The sequence below is a fragment of the Centroberyx affinis genome, unplaced genomic scaffold (assembly GCF_046629955.1).
Source record: "Centroberyx affinis isolate AG114_WGS23_722 - 3 ecotype Tasmania unplaced genomic scaffold, CSIRO-AGI_Caff_v1 ptg002636l_1, whole genome shotgun sequence".
In the NCBI taxonomy this organism is placed as follows: Eukaryota; Metazoa; Chordata; class Actinopteri; order Beryciformes; family Berycidae; genus Centroberyx; species Centroberyx affinis.
The window spans coordinates 58949-75323 of NW_027280829.1; the positions used below are offsets into that span (position 1 = coordinate 58949).

Here is a 16375-nt window from a genome sequence, read left to right on the forward strand (position 1 = left end):
TGCAGCTAGCATCCAGGCCACAGTGTAGCAGAACTGTAACCATAGAAACCACTGCAGCTAGCATCCAGGCCACACTGTAGCAGAACTGTAACCATAGAAACCACTGTAGCTAGCATCCAGGCCACACTGTAGCAGAACTGTAACCATAGAAACCACTGTAGCTAGCATCCATGCCAGAGCAGAACTGTAACACTTTAACCTGGGTAAATACGACACGGATAGCTCTCTGTCAATCAAGCCCCAACGCGATTTCCCCTCAGACACAAACACAGTATCAAGACGGTGTGTGTGTGTGTGTGTCTCTCAGGGTCAGAGGTTCAGCCTGGGAACATGTATGGCTCCTGTGTGTTGACCCCTGACCTGTACACGGCTCTGTCTGGGTAGAAGCGGCAGCTCTGGCTCTCGGGGCTGATCAGCTTCACCGTCACCATCACACAGTCCGACCTCTGGTACCAGCGGACCTGCGGGTGTAAACTGGAACAACCAGAGGGAATAAACAGAGAATCTCCTCCAGCTGAAGAAGTGACTGATGGACCTGCAGCATGGAGCCAAATGATGCTGCCGGTTAAAGACAGCAGCAGTACAGACTGGATCCTCTAGATTTTAGAGAATTTGTTTTACAAGCTTCCAAAGTGTCTAACATGTCTCTGGAAATAAACTCCTCACATGTTTCTTTCTGCATCCAGATAAAAGAGTTTGTACCTTTTTGTGGAGTCACTGCTGTCTGGTTCATCAGTGCTGATGACCTGCTGACTGTCCTGCTGCTGATCTCCTACAGGGAGGCCTACACACACACACACACACACACACACACACACACACACACACACACACACACACACACACACACACACACACACACACACACACACACACACACACACACACACACACACACACACACACACACACACTTTATTGCTGTTTGGCTTTCAAAGTTTAAACACAGATAAATGTATAGAGCTGCACAATTAAGGCAAAACTGATAATCCCACTTATTTTATTCAAGTATTTGTCTCAGTTTCAGGAAACAAAACTCTTGCTGCACTTCTGCACCTGAACATATATTTTTACTTTTTTGTGCAGTTTTTCATAAAGTAGCAGCAGCTACAAAGTCTTGTTTTCTCTGTCTTCCTCTTATTTACAAAATTCACATCATAAATAATTACTGCTTTTTTACTTGGGGTTCAGATACAACCGGACGACAAACTTTGCCCAGAATCTGGATTTCATCATCTGGTTTCAAACCAAAGAGTCTCCAGATGAGACGATGATCCACTTTTAGGAACTAAAACATTTTCAGGATTTTCCTCTCTGACGTCGGTCGATCCGTTTGTTTCTCTGCTGCTTCATCTGAACTTTGGTTTTGGTCACATGACGCACACTGAGCATTCAGAGGCTGTGATTGGTCAGGAGCGATGGAAGCGCTTGATGTACCACACCGGGAAATATAACAAAACACTTCAATATCTCCGAATTACACAATGATTAATTGTGGAAGCATAAAATTGTGATATATGTTTATCTATGATTAATTATGCAGCTCTATAAACATGTAGAGGTCAACATGGCCGACACACTGACAGGTGGATCGTACTGATACTTGAACTGAATAAAGCACTGTACTGTGATAAAAAGATGCAAGAAACTTTTTTTTCACATTTTTACCATTTTCACAGCAGGTGAGATCTGCAGTCAGACGGGTTTTGGGGGAAAGTTCGTGTTCGTCTCCGTTCCTGTAAAAACACCATGAAGAGACACTGTGAAGAGACACCATGAAGAGACACCATGAAGAGACACCGTGAAGAGACACCGTGAAGAGACACCATGAAGAGACACCATGAAGAGACACCGCGAAGAGACTAGGTTTGAGCGATATGTTAAAATTTTCCAACCGGCCACCGTCAGCCCATCAACCGGCGATTGCTGATATATTGGTGCAGGTGTGTGTGCTGCGGGGAGTCTCCCCCCCCAACCCCCCCACACCCCCACACCATCTTCAGTGAACAATCATGAAAGAGCTTGTTGCCAAAAAGAAAACAAAATCCCCTATTTGGGATTATTTTGGTTTTAAACTGGATGAAACTAGCAAGCTGGAGCTAAAAGTCCAGACAGGCTGAACAGCTCAGACACTGTTTGAAAAAGAGTTGGATGGTGTCAGATGAAGGAGCCTCCCTCCACCTGCAGCCTCCAAATGAACAAACAGGTGGGATAACATATTATGCTGTTAAATGATCAGGGAGCACAACCGCACATACAGCTTTTGGTCTAGTTCTCAAATATGATTTATGAGTCGACGTCGCTCTTCGGCACCGATCGATCGGACAGCAGCCGCTAAAGAGGCTTCACTGTCACTCAGTCGCTCACTGCTCTGTTCTGTGAAAGACTCGTGGGAAATCAGTGCAACAAGAACGTGCAAAACATGACCCGACTCCAACTGCCAGCTCCTATTCACGCACGCTTTGAATTGCGCTTTACAGGTTAATTATTTACCATTAAATTAGACCATTAAATTAGCAAAATAAAATGACAAAAATCGCCCAAAAAAATCAACCGACGATGGACTCAGCCAATCACGATAGCCGATATATTCGTCCTATCGCCCGACCCTAGAAGAGACACCGTGAAGAGACACATACACACCAAGCAAAGTTTCCTTCAAGTTAATGAAGGTTTGTGTCTCTTATTCCACACTGTAGTGGATGTTGTGAGCACAGAGAACATGCCTCTGCCCTGCAGCTCAGATCACTGCATGACCTGATGCTGCTTTACTGTGTAGAGAATCAATAACAATCCAAACTAATAATACTCCAAACCGTTTGGTGTATTACAAAAAATTTAAAGACCTAGTAATGTGCAAATCCATTTTCCGTACCTGTATATAGGAAAAAACAAAACAAAACAATAAAATCAAATAAAAAGACAAAATCTAGGAAAAAAAAAAAAAAATAGTGGGGAAAACAATTTTTTTTTACTTTTGCCATGATTTATCGCTCTATAGCTCAACATTTTTACCACAACAAATACCACTGCATGTGAAGTGACAGTGGATCTACAGCGACACTGAATGTGGAGACATGTGCAGGATTTATTGTTTATTGTAAAATGTTTGTCATGGAAAGTTTTGTTTCATTCTCAAACTTTTAAAGAGTAGAAACCAAAACATTTTCTACTCTCCCCAGACTCTCCAGACTCTCCAGACCCAGACCTGATCGTCTGTCCCTCCGCCTGCAGACCGGCTGTGTGTTCGCTGCTCCGCCCGGTCCGGACCCGGACGTCTGACCGGGGTTCCTGATCGCAGACCGGGACCCGGTGGAGTTCAGGTTCCGGTGGAACCGGCACAGGGAACCGGTTCGGCTCTGGAGCGGAGAGCTTCCTGCTCTCGGCCGCTCTGAAGGCTTCAGCCAGAGCTTCTTCCACCGCCTGCAGCCGCAGCTCCAGAGCCGCCGAGCTGTCCTCAGACCTACACACACACACACACACACACACACACACACACACACACACACACACACACACACACACACACACACACACACACACACACACACACACACACACACACACACACACACACACACACACACACACACACACGCTGCTGTGTTCATCTCCTACACACACACACACACTCACTATGTGATCTACCATGCAAACATGCTGCTTCTGTTACCGCTCATGTACCCATAGAGCTGGGCAATATGGCTGAAATCAATATCAGGTTAATCATCAATCAAGGACTTTTTTTGATAAATACAGTACTGTGCAAAAGTCTTAGACACCCAAGAGTTTTTATATAAATTGTGTCTTAGATGTTTATTCATTTTTTTTCTGCATTAGTGTGTCAGTAGACTGTTCTTTATAGTACATTTTTTGATATTTAGAAAATTTCATTTAATTATTTTTGAAAGCATCTTCACTTTCCTTTTTTTCATTTACATTTGCCTAAGACTTTTGCACAGTACTGTGTATATCATGATCTGGCTCACTTCTGCAAAATCACATGTTAAATAATCAAATTAATTTTCATCCCATTGAACTGAATGGTAATGCTTCTTCTCATCAGTTCAGCAGCAGAACTGTGAGTTATGATTTATTTATTTTAATTTTTTGTTTAACCTTTATTTAACCAGGTCGGTCCTGTTGAGATACAAAGACGAAGCCTGGCCAAGACAGCAGCATACAAACAGATAAAAGTTGCAACAACATTAAAACAGACAAACATTAAGACACAAACATGCAATAAAATAAATATAAACAATTACAACGTGATTGATTTCCCAAAATCACCAGATCACCACCATGTGATCCACTGAAAGACCAGAAACCAGAATACTGAATTATCGCCTTCTACTTCAGTAAAGTCACAGTACTTCTACTGGACCAGGACCCTCTAGGACTCTGGTCAGTATCCGGTCCCGTTCTCTTGACTCACCCGGCGATGTGATTGGCCTCCTGCGGGCTCGTGGCCCCGCCCCCCCGGCACAGCGCCCTCAGCAGGTCCAGGTGCTGCGGGTTTGCGGCTCCCATCCCGCTGCTCAGGATCTCCGTCTGGACGTTGTATTCGTTGATGAGCGTCTTCATGCCGGGGAGCTGCGACACCCGGACCTCAGACAGGAAGGAACCGGGTCACGGACAAGTCCACCAGTCCAGGATTCAAACACAGACTCAGACAGAAGCCGGAGTCGTTGTAAACATAATCGCTTTAATTGCAAAACGTCAGATAATTCTGTGTTCTCTTCCTCTTTGTAATTTAAATGATTATTTTTTCATAGTCTGCTACTTGTGGCGTCCTTCTGAGGAAACACTTATTTAGAATTGTGGCCAGCAGCCTCATGACAAACCTGCTCATTTGATATTCCATTTACTGAGAGAATTTACTGATCCATTGATGACTGACTGACTGACTGACAGTTGAAGCCAAGCCTACCATGGGGTCGACGAACACGGTGTTTCCCAGGCTGAGGACGGCTCTGGCTCGGTGCTGCAGACCACGGATCTTCCTACTGATGGCTCTGGTGACCTGGGGGGGGGGGGGGGGGGGGAGTCACATACATCACTTCCTGTCCAAACTCCACTGAGACAAGACGTCCACAGGCCACTCCCTTAAGTCCCGTCAGCAGCTCCTTTTACTGCCGTCGCATTTTAATGACATCACACAACAAAGCAGCGTGAGCTTATTGATCAGTAAACTCTCCTGACACTGCAGGCTGCTGGGATCAAACTGTTTGAATACTGTGAGATGCTTGGGATGCCTTGTTGCCATGTTGGAGCTGTGATGCCTTCATAACCTTTCTGACTCCAACAAAACCCACAAAACATCCTGATCAACACCTGCAGGTCTGCAAGTCTCATCAAGTTGAGCTGAAGACTTCTGAGAACATTTTTAATGCCAGTTGGAATGAAATAAAGACCACTTGTACAACTGAAATAAATGTAATGAAAGTCCTGTGTGTGTGTGTGTGTGTGTGTGTGTGTGTGTGTGTGTGTGTGTGTGTGTGTGTGTGTGTGTGAGAGACCTTGGGGTTCCAGCTGGGTTCGGCGTCGGCAGGTTTGACCCGGCAGACGATGATCTCCACGGCCTGAGGAGGCAGAGTCTGGAACCGAGCCGGGAGCTGCAGCAGCTGGTGGGACTTCACCTCCTGCTCCCTCCCCTCGTCCACAAACTGCACCAGGACGCTGAAAAACAAGCGCTCCCCTCTGTCCTCCGGGACAGACAGCACCTTCACCCTGCAGGGGGTAAAGAGTCACATTACAGAGATCCATCTGAGGACCTGAGCCAGACTCACAGTGAGGAGAAATGTTTTTTAAACAAGACTGGAACATTTCAGAGCAGCTAGAGGAGGAAGATATGAAATATAATACAAAATAATATGAAATATATACTATAAAATGAGGAAAACTCTGTCCATCTGTCTGTCTGCATCCATTTTGCCAATCAACCTGAAACTGCACATGGGCATTGAGCGTTGGCACAGGCAGGGACTGACCAAGCAGATTTTTCCATTTTCCCAAATTTACGCTGTTTGGCAAGTCTGAGTTGTGGCACGCGCAGACCCAGGTATGGACTAGTTCTCTTTAAACAGTTCTCTTTTAGTTATAAGACAAGACATACCTTACACAAACTTACATCAAAAGTATATATAACCAAGGTAAAGAAAAGAAAGGGAAAAGAAAAAAAAAAATTGGGCTGGAGCAACATTATCCTAGAAAGTGCACATAGTCACATCAGTTTAAGACGTATTTTAAAGCGGCCCATGATCAACATGGCAAAATGTCTCTGTGCTATTTATTTATTTATCTGTTTATTTATTTTTTTTAACATCACATTAAAAAAACTAGACACATGTGCCGTATCTGGCGGAGAGCAAAGAGCAAATCAGTGATCAGGTGTCTCCTACCTGTTAATCAGATCTCTCATTGATTCCCACTGTCATCACTCCACAGCACTTCCCACACATTAACATTCTAACAGCTGGGTGAAAGAGCCCCAAACCCTGTCAAACGTTTCACTTTTCCTTTTCGTTTATTGAACAGGTTACTCCTGTACTGAGTGTCAGGTGGACCTGTGGAAGCTCTGCTCCTCCTGCACGGCGTACAGCTTCCCCTCCTCCACCTCCTCCGCTCCGGGCTTCTTCTCGGCGTAGCAGGACGCCATTTCAGACGCCAAGCTGTCGAAGCCGCCGTCCTCCTTCCTGATGATGCGACCGCAGAAGACCGACGCCGACTTGATGTAGAGTGGCAGAACCTGAGGACACAGAACAGAGAACAGAGAACAGAACAGAGAACAGAACAGAGAACAGAGAACAGAGAACAGAGAACAGAACAGAACAGAGAACAGAACAGAGAACAGAGAACAGAACAGAGAACAGAGAACAGAACAGAGAACAGAACAGAGAACAGAACAGAGAACAGAGAACAGAGAACAGAACAGAGAACAGAGAACAGAACAGAGAACAGAACAGAGAACAGAACAGAGAACAGAGAACAGAGAACAGAACAGAGAACAGAGAACAGAACAGAGAACAGAACAGAACAGAGAACAGAACAGAGAACAGAGAACAGAACAGAGAACAGAGAACAGAACAGAGAACAGAGCAGAGAACAGAACAGAGAACAGAACAGAGAACAGAGAACAGAGAACAGAACAGAACAGAGAACAGAACAGAACAGAGAACAGAGAACAGAACAGAACAGAGAACAGAACAGAGAACAGAACAGAGAACAGAGAACAGAACAGAGAGCAGAGAACAGAACAGAGAACAGCAGAACAGAGAACAGAACAGAACAGAGAACAGAGAACAGAACAGAGAGCAGAGAACAGAACAGAGAACAGAACAGAACAGAGAACAGAACAGAGAACAGAGAACAGAACAGAGAACAGAACAGAACAGAGAACAGAACAGAGAACAGAGAACAGAACAGAGAACAGAACAGAACAGAGAACAGAACAGAACAGAGAACAGAACAGAGAACAGAGAACAGAGAACAGAACAGAACAGAGAACAGAACAGAGAGCAGAGAACAGAACAGAGAACAGAACAGAACAGAACAGAGAACAGAACAGAGAGCAGAGAACAGAACAGAGAACAGAACAGAACAGAACAGAGAACAGAACAGAGAGCAGAGAACAGAACAGAGAACAGAGAACAGAACAGAGAACAGAACAGAACAGAGAACAGAACAGAGAACAGAACAGAGAACAGAGAACAGAACAGAGAACAGAACAGAACAGAACAGAGAACAGAACAGAGAGCAGAGAACAGAACAGAGAGCAGAGAACAGAACAGAGAACAGAGAACAGAACAGAGAACAGAACAGAACAGAGAACAGAACAGAGAACAGAACAGAGAGCAGAGAACAGAACAGAGAACAGAACAGAACAGAACAGAGAACAGAACAGAGAGCAGAGAACAGAACAGAGAACAGAGAACAGAACAGAGAACAGAACAGAACAGAGAACAGAACAGAGAACAGAACAGAACAGAGAACAGAACAGAACAGAGAACAGAACAGAGAACAGAGAACAGAACAGAACAGAGAACAGAACAGAGAGCAGAGAACAGAACAGAGAACAGAACAGAACAGAACAGAGAACAGAACAGAGAGCAGAGAACAGAACAGAGAACAGAGAACAGAACAGAGAACAGAACAGAACAGAGAACAGAACAGAGAACAGAACAGAGAACAGAGAACAGAGAACAGAACAGAACAGAGAACAGAACAGAGAGCAGAGAACAGAACAGAGAACAGAACAGAACAGAGAACAGAGAACAGAACAGAGAACAGAGAACAGAACAGAGAACAGAACAGAGAACAGAACAGAGAACAGAGAACAGAACAGAGAACAGAACAGAACAGAACAGAACAGAACAGAACAGAACAGAACAGAGAGCAGAGAACAGAACAGAGAACAGAACAGAACAGAGAACAGAACAGAGAACAGAGAACAGAACAGAACAGAGAACAGAACAGAGAGCAGAGAACAGAACAGAGAACAGAGAACAGAACAGAGAACAGAACAGAGAACAGAACAGAACAGAGAACAGAACAGAGAACAGAGAACAGAGAACAGAGAACAGAACAGAACAGAGAACAGAACAGAGAACAGAGAACAGAACAGAGAACAGAACAGAGAACAGAACAGAACAGAGAACAGAACAGAGAACAGAGAACAGAGAACAGAGAACAGAACAGAACAGAGAACAGAACAGAGAACAGAGAACAGAACAGAGAACAGAACAGAACAGAGAACAGAACAGAGAACAGAGAACAGAACAGAACAGAGAACAGAACAGAGAGCAGAGAACAGAACAGAGAACAGAACAGAGAACAGAGAACAGAACAGAGAACAGAACAGAGAGCAGAGAACAGAACAGAGAACAGAACAGAACAGAGAACAGAGAACAGAGAACAGAGAACAGAACAGAGAACAGAGAACAGAACAGAGAACAGAACAGAACAGAGAACAGAACAGAGAGCAGAGAACAGAACAGAGAACAGAACAGAACAGAGAACAGAGAACAGAGAACAGAGAACAGAACAGAGAACAGAGAACAGAACAGAGAACAGAACAGAACAGAGAACAGAGAACAGAACAGAGAACAGAACAGAGAACAGAGAACAGAGAACAGAGAACAGAACAGAGAACAGAACAGAGAACAGAACAGAACAGAGAACAGAGAACAGAACAGAGAACAGAACAGAGAACAGAACAGAGAACAGAACAGAACAGAGAACAGAACAGAGAGCAGAGAACAGAACAGAGAACAGAACAGAGAACAGAGAACAGAACAGAGAACAGAACAGAGAGCAGAGAACAGAACAGAGAACAGAACAGAACAGAGAACAGAGAACAGAGAACAGAGAACAGAACAGAGAACAGAGAACAGAACAGAGAACAGAACAGAACAGAGAACAGAACAGAGAGCAGAGAACAGAACAGAGAACAGAACAGAACAGAGAACAGAGAACAGAGAACAGAGAACAGAACAGAGAACAGAGAACAGAACAGAGAACAGAACAGAACAGAGAACAGAGAACAGAACAGAGAACAGAACAGAGAACAGAGAACAGAGAACAGAGAACAGAACAGAGAACAGAGAACAGAACAGAGAACAGAACAGAACAGAGAACAGAGAACAGAACAGAGAACAGAGAACAGAGAACAGAACAGAGAACAGAACAGAACAGAGAACAGAGAACAGAACAGAGAACAGAACAGAGAACAGAGAACAGAGAACAGAACAGAGAACAGAGAACAGAGAACAGAGAACAGAACAGAGAACAGAGAACAGAACAGAGAACAGAACAGAGAACAGAGAACAGAGAACAGAGAACAGAACAGAGAACAGAGAACAGAACAGAGAACAGAACAGAACAGAGAACAGAGAACAGAACAGAGAACAGAGAACAGAGAACAGAACAGAGAACAGAACAGAACAGAGAACAGAGAACAGAACAGAGAACAGAACAGAGAACAGAGAACAGAGAACAGAACAGAGAACAGAGAACAGAGAACAGAACAGAGAACAGAGAACAGAACAGAGAACAGCACAACAGAATAGAGTCACAAATCACAATATGAACTTCTGCAATTTCAAAATCTCACAGGCTGCAGTTAATTAATTAATTATTAATTGATTCACTGTGTCTGGGCTTATTTTATAATATAATGACTTCATATTATCCATTATATATCAACTGGTGATAGAGAGTAACAAAACAGAAAATGTCACAGATTAATACTTTAAACAGATTAAAACCTGCAGACAACTGATACAGGAACTGTGCAAAATGTGGTGCTGATGTTTTATATAATCTGTAAATTTGTGGCAGATACTCATGTTATTTGTTTCAGGGAGAATTCACATTGATAAAGAGTTGTGTGCAGTGCTGCTGTGTTGAAACACAGAGACAGAGACTCACCTCTATGACCCCGGCAGCAGGGAGGACAGACCGGTCCAGATGGGACCTGAACCTGTGGCGGTCTGGACACACACTGCTGTCCCTGCAGGACGACACACTGCAGCGTGAGGCGGGACAGACGCTCAGCTGCTTCAGGAGGTCAAACTCACATCTTCATACTTTTCATTTTCTCTTATCTGAACTGTTTAAAATCCCTTTGATATTTGGAACCAAGAGGCTGTTCTCAGATTATGTAAGTGAACTACAATGACCAGAATCCATTGTGTCTGATGCAGTGCACGGTGTAGTGAACGGTGTGTCGAGGAGGCAACCCACTTGTGAGAAGCTGCATGTTGCATTTGTTTCACAAATAAAGCAATGATCAGATGAGTGTAAAGGCTGATTCACAGCAGGGCGCTCGACACCTTTGATAAGAGTCGCTCCACAGAAATGAGAGTTTTCAACAGAAAACAGTCTCCTCACTTTCCTTTCATGTCGCGCACCTGGAGAGTTTTGGGTAGTCACATTGCTTATTGATTTTTTGGTCTGTAACTTTTTCGTCCTTGTTTAATTAGTTTAATTAGTTTAGCTTAGCTCGTAGCAAATATGGCGGCTATAGATGAAAGACTGGCAGAACAAGTTAGACAGTATCGTCACCTGTATGATTCTTTAATGAAAGAATACAAAGATGTGCAGATGGCATTAACGTCATGGAAAGAGTTCACCGACACCCTGAACATCAGTCTGTTGGACTGCAGACGTTGGAAAGATCTACAGGACAGGAAGGCTGTGTTTACTGTCCTTTCTATCTTTATCGGTCAGACGAACATGTTACAGTAGGCTAAACAATAACAGCTCGGTGGTCGAGAAGATTATTCTGCATCATGGAAGTTTAACGTTACTTGGCTTGTGTCTTAACAGTCAAATGAACCTAACGTTATCTCTTTCTCTCTCACCCTCATATATATATGTGTGTGTGTGTGTGTTTGTGTGTGTGTGTGTGTGTGTGTGTGTGAAACAAGCTGTCAGAAGGATAGCTATACACCGATCAGGATGATATAATGTAACTAAACAAGCCGGCTGGAGGATAGCGTCTGGTTACCATGGAGACGACTGAAACCTTTCGCCAAAGCATAAATTACAAACGCCACGCGGCTCTTTATTTTCTGTCGTGTGACACTTATCAAAGCTGTCGAGCCTTAAGGCGGCGGGCAGACTGATCTATCAGAAAACAGAATGATTGATGATAGATTTGTGTGTTGGTTTGTTTTGAGCGTCAACATGGCGGCGAGGCAGAAGAACAGGAAGCTTTGCACATTATGGAATAGTTTTTTCTAAAACAAACGTAGGAGCGCTTCTGATTGGCTGAACAGACGCTGATGAATCCGTCCGTCCAGAAAAAGTTCAGCTGGTTGAACTTTCTGTCGTCAAAACGATGGAAATCTGACAGACGGAGCGTCAGTCTGTCTAACAACTGACAGCTGTCAGTGGAAATAAACTAAAATGAACTACAGACGGATCAGAGCGGCCGCTGCCTAATACTCAGCTAATGTTGCAGTAGTAAGTTGGGTAATAACATTAGTTTATAGCTAACAGATTAAGAGAATTTAGTGGCTGAACAAAGTTACTGAGCTCACTAAGTGAAATGGAAATGAAAATGACTGTTGAGATAAAAGAAAACGACTCCAGAGAAACATGATTATCTGAGCGGCGGAGCGCTGACCCGCAGACTCCGAAGCTCTTCAGCCGGCCGCAGAGCGGCCTGCCGGTCTTCAGGTCCTCCCGGGCCAGGTGGACGCCCTCGGCGAAGGACAGCAGCTCGGGCGGCAGCGGGGCGTCGGTTCTCCTCAGGTACCGCAGAACCCCGACGACGTGCCGGGCGTTCCTCTCAGAGATCAGCAGCACCGAGCGGGCCGGCCGAGGACCGCCGCCCGGAGGATCCTGCAGGAAGCCGAGGAGGAAAAACCAGAGGAAACTGAGACAAAAACCTGAAACATTAACAAAACATCTGCTGTTCAGTGGAGGTTTCCATCCAGAGCCCCTTACACAGCATCAGTAGATCCATCTGGAGCATGGAGTCGTGAGTCTCAAGTCAAGTCTAAATGTAGATCACCAAGTCAAGTCCAAGTCAAGTCCAAGTCATTAATGTCAAGTCTCAAGTCTAAATGTAGAACAGCAAGTGAAGTCAGAACAAATCAAGTACTTGGTAAGAGCATCATGAGTTTGATTTCTATAATCGGTTTCAACTTCAATAAATTCAATCATTCCATACAAATTCAGAAAACAGAATTTAAATTCAGTCGTCTGCCGGAACAAATCTCATCACTTTCAATCTAAGTCATTTACACAAACACAAGATCTCAAGTCAAGACTTTAGAAACCTTTTCAAGTCATCAGAGTACAAGTCAGAGTCAAGTCCCAAGTCACCAGAACCCAAGTCAAGTCAAGTCTCAAGTCTTCTCTTCATGCATCAAGTCAAGTCTCAAGCAATTAAAACTGAGACTCGAGTCGAAGTCATGTGACTCCCAGCTGCACTTCATTCTGTCACTTCATCATCTCAGTCTGACAGCGGTGGATCGACTCATCAGGTTAAATCAGAGTTTAGGTATCAGGCTGCTGGTTGGCTCTCTCTGTCATCTCCATAGCAACATGACGCTGTACTGAAGGTTTGTTTACATTCTGTCTTGGAAACTCCAAATGAAACGATCAGGTGCTTCTCAACTACCAACTACCATGCAACTCTTTCTCTATTTTTCCTGTAATTAGAACATAATTTCATGGTTCTTTCCAGGAAACTACATAAGAAATTAACAGTTCCTTTCTAGGAAATTATTAGGAAAATGCGGACCTGGAAAATAAAGCGTTAGCGATTTCTCACTAACGAGGCTGAAACATTTGTAACTGAGAATCATTACAGAAACATGAGTTTGGTTTTCTGACCTCAGAGACTTCAGGTTCTCTGCTGTGTAACATGGAGACTATCGCTAAAGTTCAAATTCCTCTGAGTCTGATGGCTGGAGAACCAAAGGTGCTTCCAGACCTGAATGTCTCAACTCAACAGAACCCCCAATAATTAATATAGGTATGGAAAGGTCTAGGCATGGGATCCCCAGACTAAAGCCTGCTGCCTGCTGCCTGCCTCACCGGGTCAGACGGGTTCCTGAAGTTGTCGGCCATGCAGAAGAGCCGGCTGCCGAACAGCCGGGGGGAGCTGGGGAAGCCGTAGTGGACGACGCAGGTCGCATCTCTGATCCCCATGGCAACCAGACACTCATTGGTGGTCACTAGGGGTCAAAGGTCGAGGAGGGCAGAGGACGAACACAACAAAGATAATGAGGAACAGAACTGACATTTTCAAATAATATTTCTTAAAATGTTTCAAATGTCGCATCTTGTCAGAGTTTTTAAATAAAATGAGCTTGTTATCATCAGTTCAGACGGCAGAATTGTGTGTCATGATTTCCCAAAATCACTGTATCATCACCATGTGATTCACTAAAAGACCAGAAACCAGAATAGTGAATTATCACCCGGCTGTAGACACAACAATGGACAACATCCAACACACTGACTGGTTTAATATTGGTAGCTAACATCATTAACATCAACAACACTAAATATCTTTGCTGCTGGCTGTGAATTCCTCTGGTAAAAGCCAGCTGCCTCATATGAAGTCAGCTGTATTTAGGTTCTGAAGGTTTATCTCTATGAAAATAAACCTTGTGTGATGATGTTCTCCATGTCAGCTGTTAAACGTTCAGATTACCCAGGATGACTTGTGTTCCGGGGCCGATGTCTTTCTTCCACTGCTGGGTGACGAAGTGGAAGTGGTGGGTCAAACCCTCGTGTGTCTTCAGGCAGAAGGCCGAGGTGTTGCTGACGGCCTGGAGGACAAGAAGACGACAGAGGTCAGGGTTTAGATTACATTTATTTCAAACATGTTAAAACATTTTAAAATATAAGTGAGAAAAACAAAACAACAATAACCAATACAATTAACAGCAAACATATACAGCAAACTCTCAATAAACAACATAAATAAATATTTCATGTCCGAAAAGGAGTAGGAAGAAGTAAATACTTATCAAGTCCTACCCCCTATTTTTATATTTTATCTATAAACTTAATGTTAGACATAAATATTCCAACTTTCCACCCCAGTGTGGGGTAACATTCAAAACAAAACAAGAACAAAACAATCAGAATAAAACAAACAAAACAACACAAATCAAAAACAACCTACACATCCTGTTCCCTGTCTCAGTATGCTAGTTCCCCTCTCTGATCATCCATCCCATATCCATTCAATATGTAATTTTTAAACATTCGTTTAAACTTATTAAATGTTCTACATGTCTTCATTTCCTCACTACAGTTCCATAAATTAACATGGAAACACTGCTCAACTCAGAGGAAATCTACATCTTTTGGCCTGATCTGGTGAACAGGTGAACACTAGGTCCAGGAACATCGGCAAAAAGGTTTTAAAAAAAAGAGAAGTTATTTTTCATTGCATGGGGTCTTTGTGAGTCTGAACAGTTCAGAGTGACACATGAAGCTGCCGATCTGTTGGGACGATACTGGTCTTTAATTAAAAATGTTAAGTGTCGGGATGTAATAACTGAACGTGTTGCTGTACCTTGAACACGTCTTCCACCTCCTCAGCAGAGTTCGCTACGATGAGCGTCTTCTGGCCGACGTCGGGGCTGAAATCTAACGCACCCAACAGAACTGACACCTTACTGCTCTCCAGAGCCAGCAGGATCACCTGGAGAGACAAAACAGCTGATATCACACTGACTGTCAGCTAAACCACGTCTCTCCGTAGCTCAACATTATTCTACTCTACAACTAACATCACTGTATGAGATGAGGAGAAGAATGAAGAGTGAAGAGCGGCCACATGTGGACAGGGGATCAGTAACAATCCAGACTTTTCCAAACTTTTTGGTGCAATTCCCAAATTTTAAGACCTGGAAATAATCAAATGTATCTTCAATATTTTTCCAGACTTTCCAGGCTTGCATGGGATCTGTGGATCAAGGCTGCAGGATTACAGCTAAAATGATTATCTTGATTAATTTATTAGATATTGTGATTCTGATTATCAGTCTTGATTTAAGGAACAAGTTAAATTATTAAGTTATTTTACTGCAATTTTTGTGTCTTATAGACATCTATAGAATATTCTCAACTACAGCGGTGTTGAAATATTTCAAAACTGCTGATATTTTAAGATATAAAAATGCTACATGTATTATTTTTAACCAACAATATATCATCAAATTACTAGTGCTGCCTTGGTCTCATGACTGTAAACCAATGAGAGCCTGGTGGAGCTGATTGTTCTCCTCTATCTCACAGCAGCAGTATAGTTAGTTCTAGTGTTTCTCCACATTAAGACTACATTTCCCATCAGCCCCGTTGCTCCCTGCCCCCCCTCCCCCTCCCTGAAGAGGATCAACATGTTGGAAGTGATTTCTCCATCTTCCTTTCCCTCCTTCCACCATCTGGAACAATACCAACAATGGAGGATGTAATAAGGATATACTCTGATACACGATTCGTTAAGAGCGACCTGCTGAACGTTGCCGTAGAGAGCAGCTTCCTCGGCAACCGTCATGACGACGCAGGGGCAGGACATGTGATTGGCCAGCAGACCCTCCATGTGATTGGTCCAGTGCTTCGCCACGGCAACCAGCTGCCGGGGACAGGATGTCTTCTCCTCGCTGGAGGTCACCTTCTGGAAATGCTGCAGGATGGTCGCCATCTGACAGGAGAAGCAGACGGTTCTGTTATGAAATTACACATTAATGTTTAAAGAATCACTGAGAAAGACACGGACAGGTAGGTGGATATTAGTTAGAGCAGACAGGTAGGTGGATATTAGTATGAGCAGACAGGTAGGTAGATATTAGTATGAGCAGACAGGTAGGTGGATATTAGTTAGAGCAGACAGGCAGGTGGA

General features: G+C 43.7%; 1 protein-coding gene across 1 annotated transcript in view; it reads right to left on the reverse strand.

The window, feature by feature from the left end:
• tdrd12 (tudor domain containing 12) overlaps positions 1 to 16375 on the reverse strand; it is a 42573-nt gene that overhangs the window by 4907 nt on the left and 21291 nt on the right. The window contains exons 21-32 of the mRNA XM_071534945.1: positions 15986 to 16177; positions 15047 to 15175; positions 14174 to 14291; positions 13540 to 13691; positions 12131 to 12348; positions 10429 to 10510; positions 6567 to 6748; positions 5520 to 5730; positions 4931 to 5023; positions 4436 to 4608; positions 3209 to 3463; positions 361 to 474 (exon numbers count right to left, since the gene is read on the reverse strand). Coding sequence (XP_071391046.1) covers positions 361 to 474; positions 3209 to 3463; positions 4436 to 4608; positions 4931 to 5023; positions 5520 to 5730; positions 6567 to 6748; positions 10429 to 10510; positions 12131 to 12348; positions 13540 to 13691; positions 14174 to 14291; positions 15047 to 15175; positions 15986 to 16177 — 1919 coding nt within the window. The remainder of the gene's footprint in view (positions 1 to 360; positions 475 to 3208; positions 3464 to 4435; positions 4609 to 4930; positions 5024 to 5519; positions 5731 to 6566; positions 6749 to 10428; positions 10511 to 12130; positions 12349 to 13539; positions 13692 to 14173; positions 14292 to 15046; positions 15176 to 15985; positions 16178 to 16375) is intronic.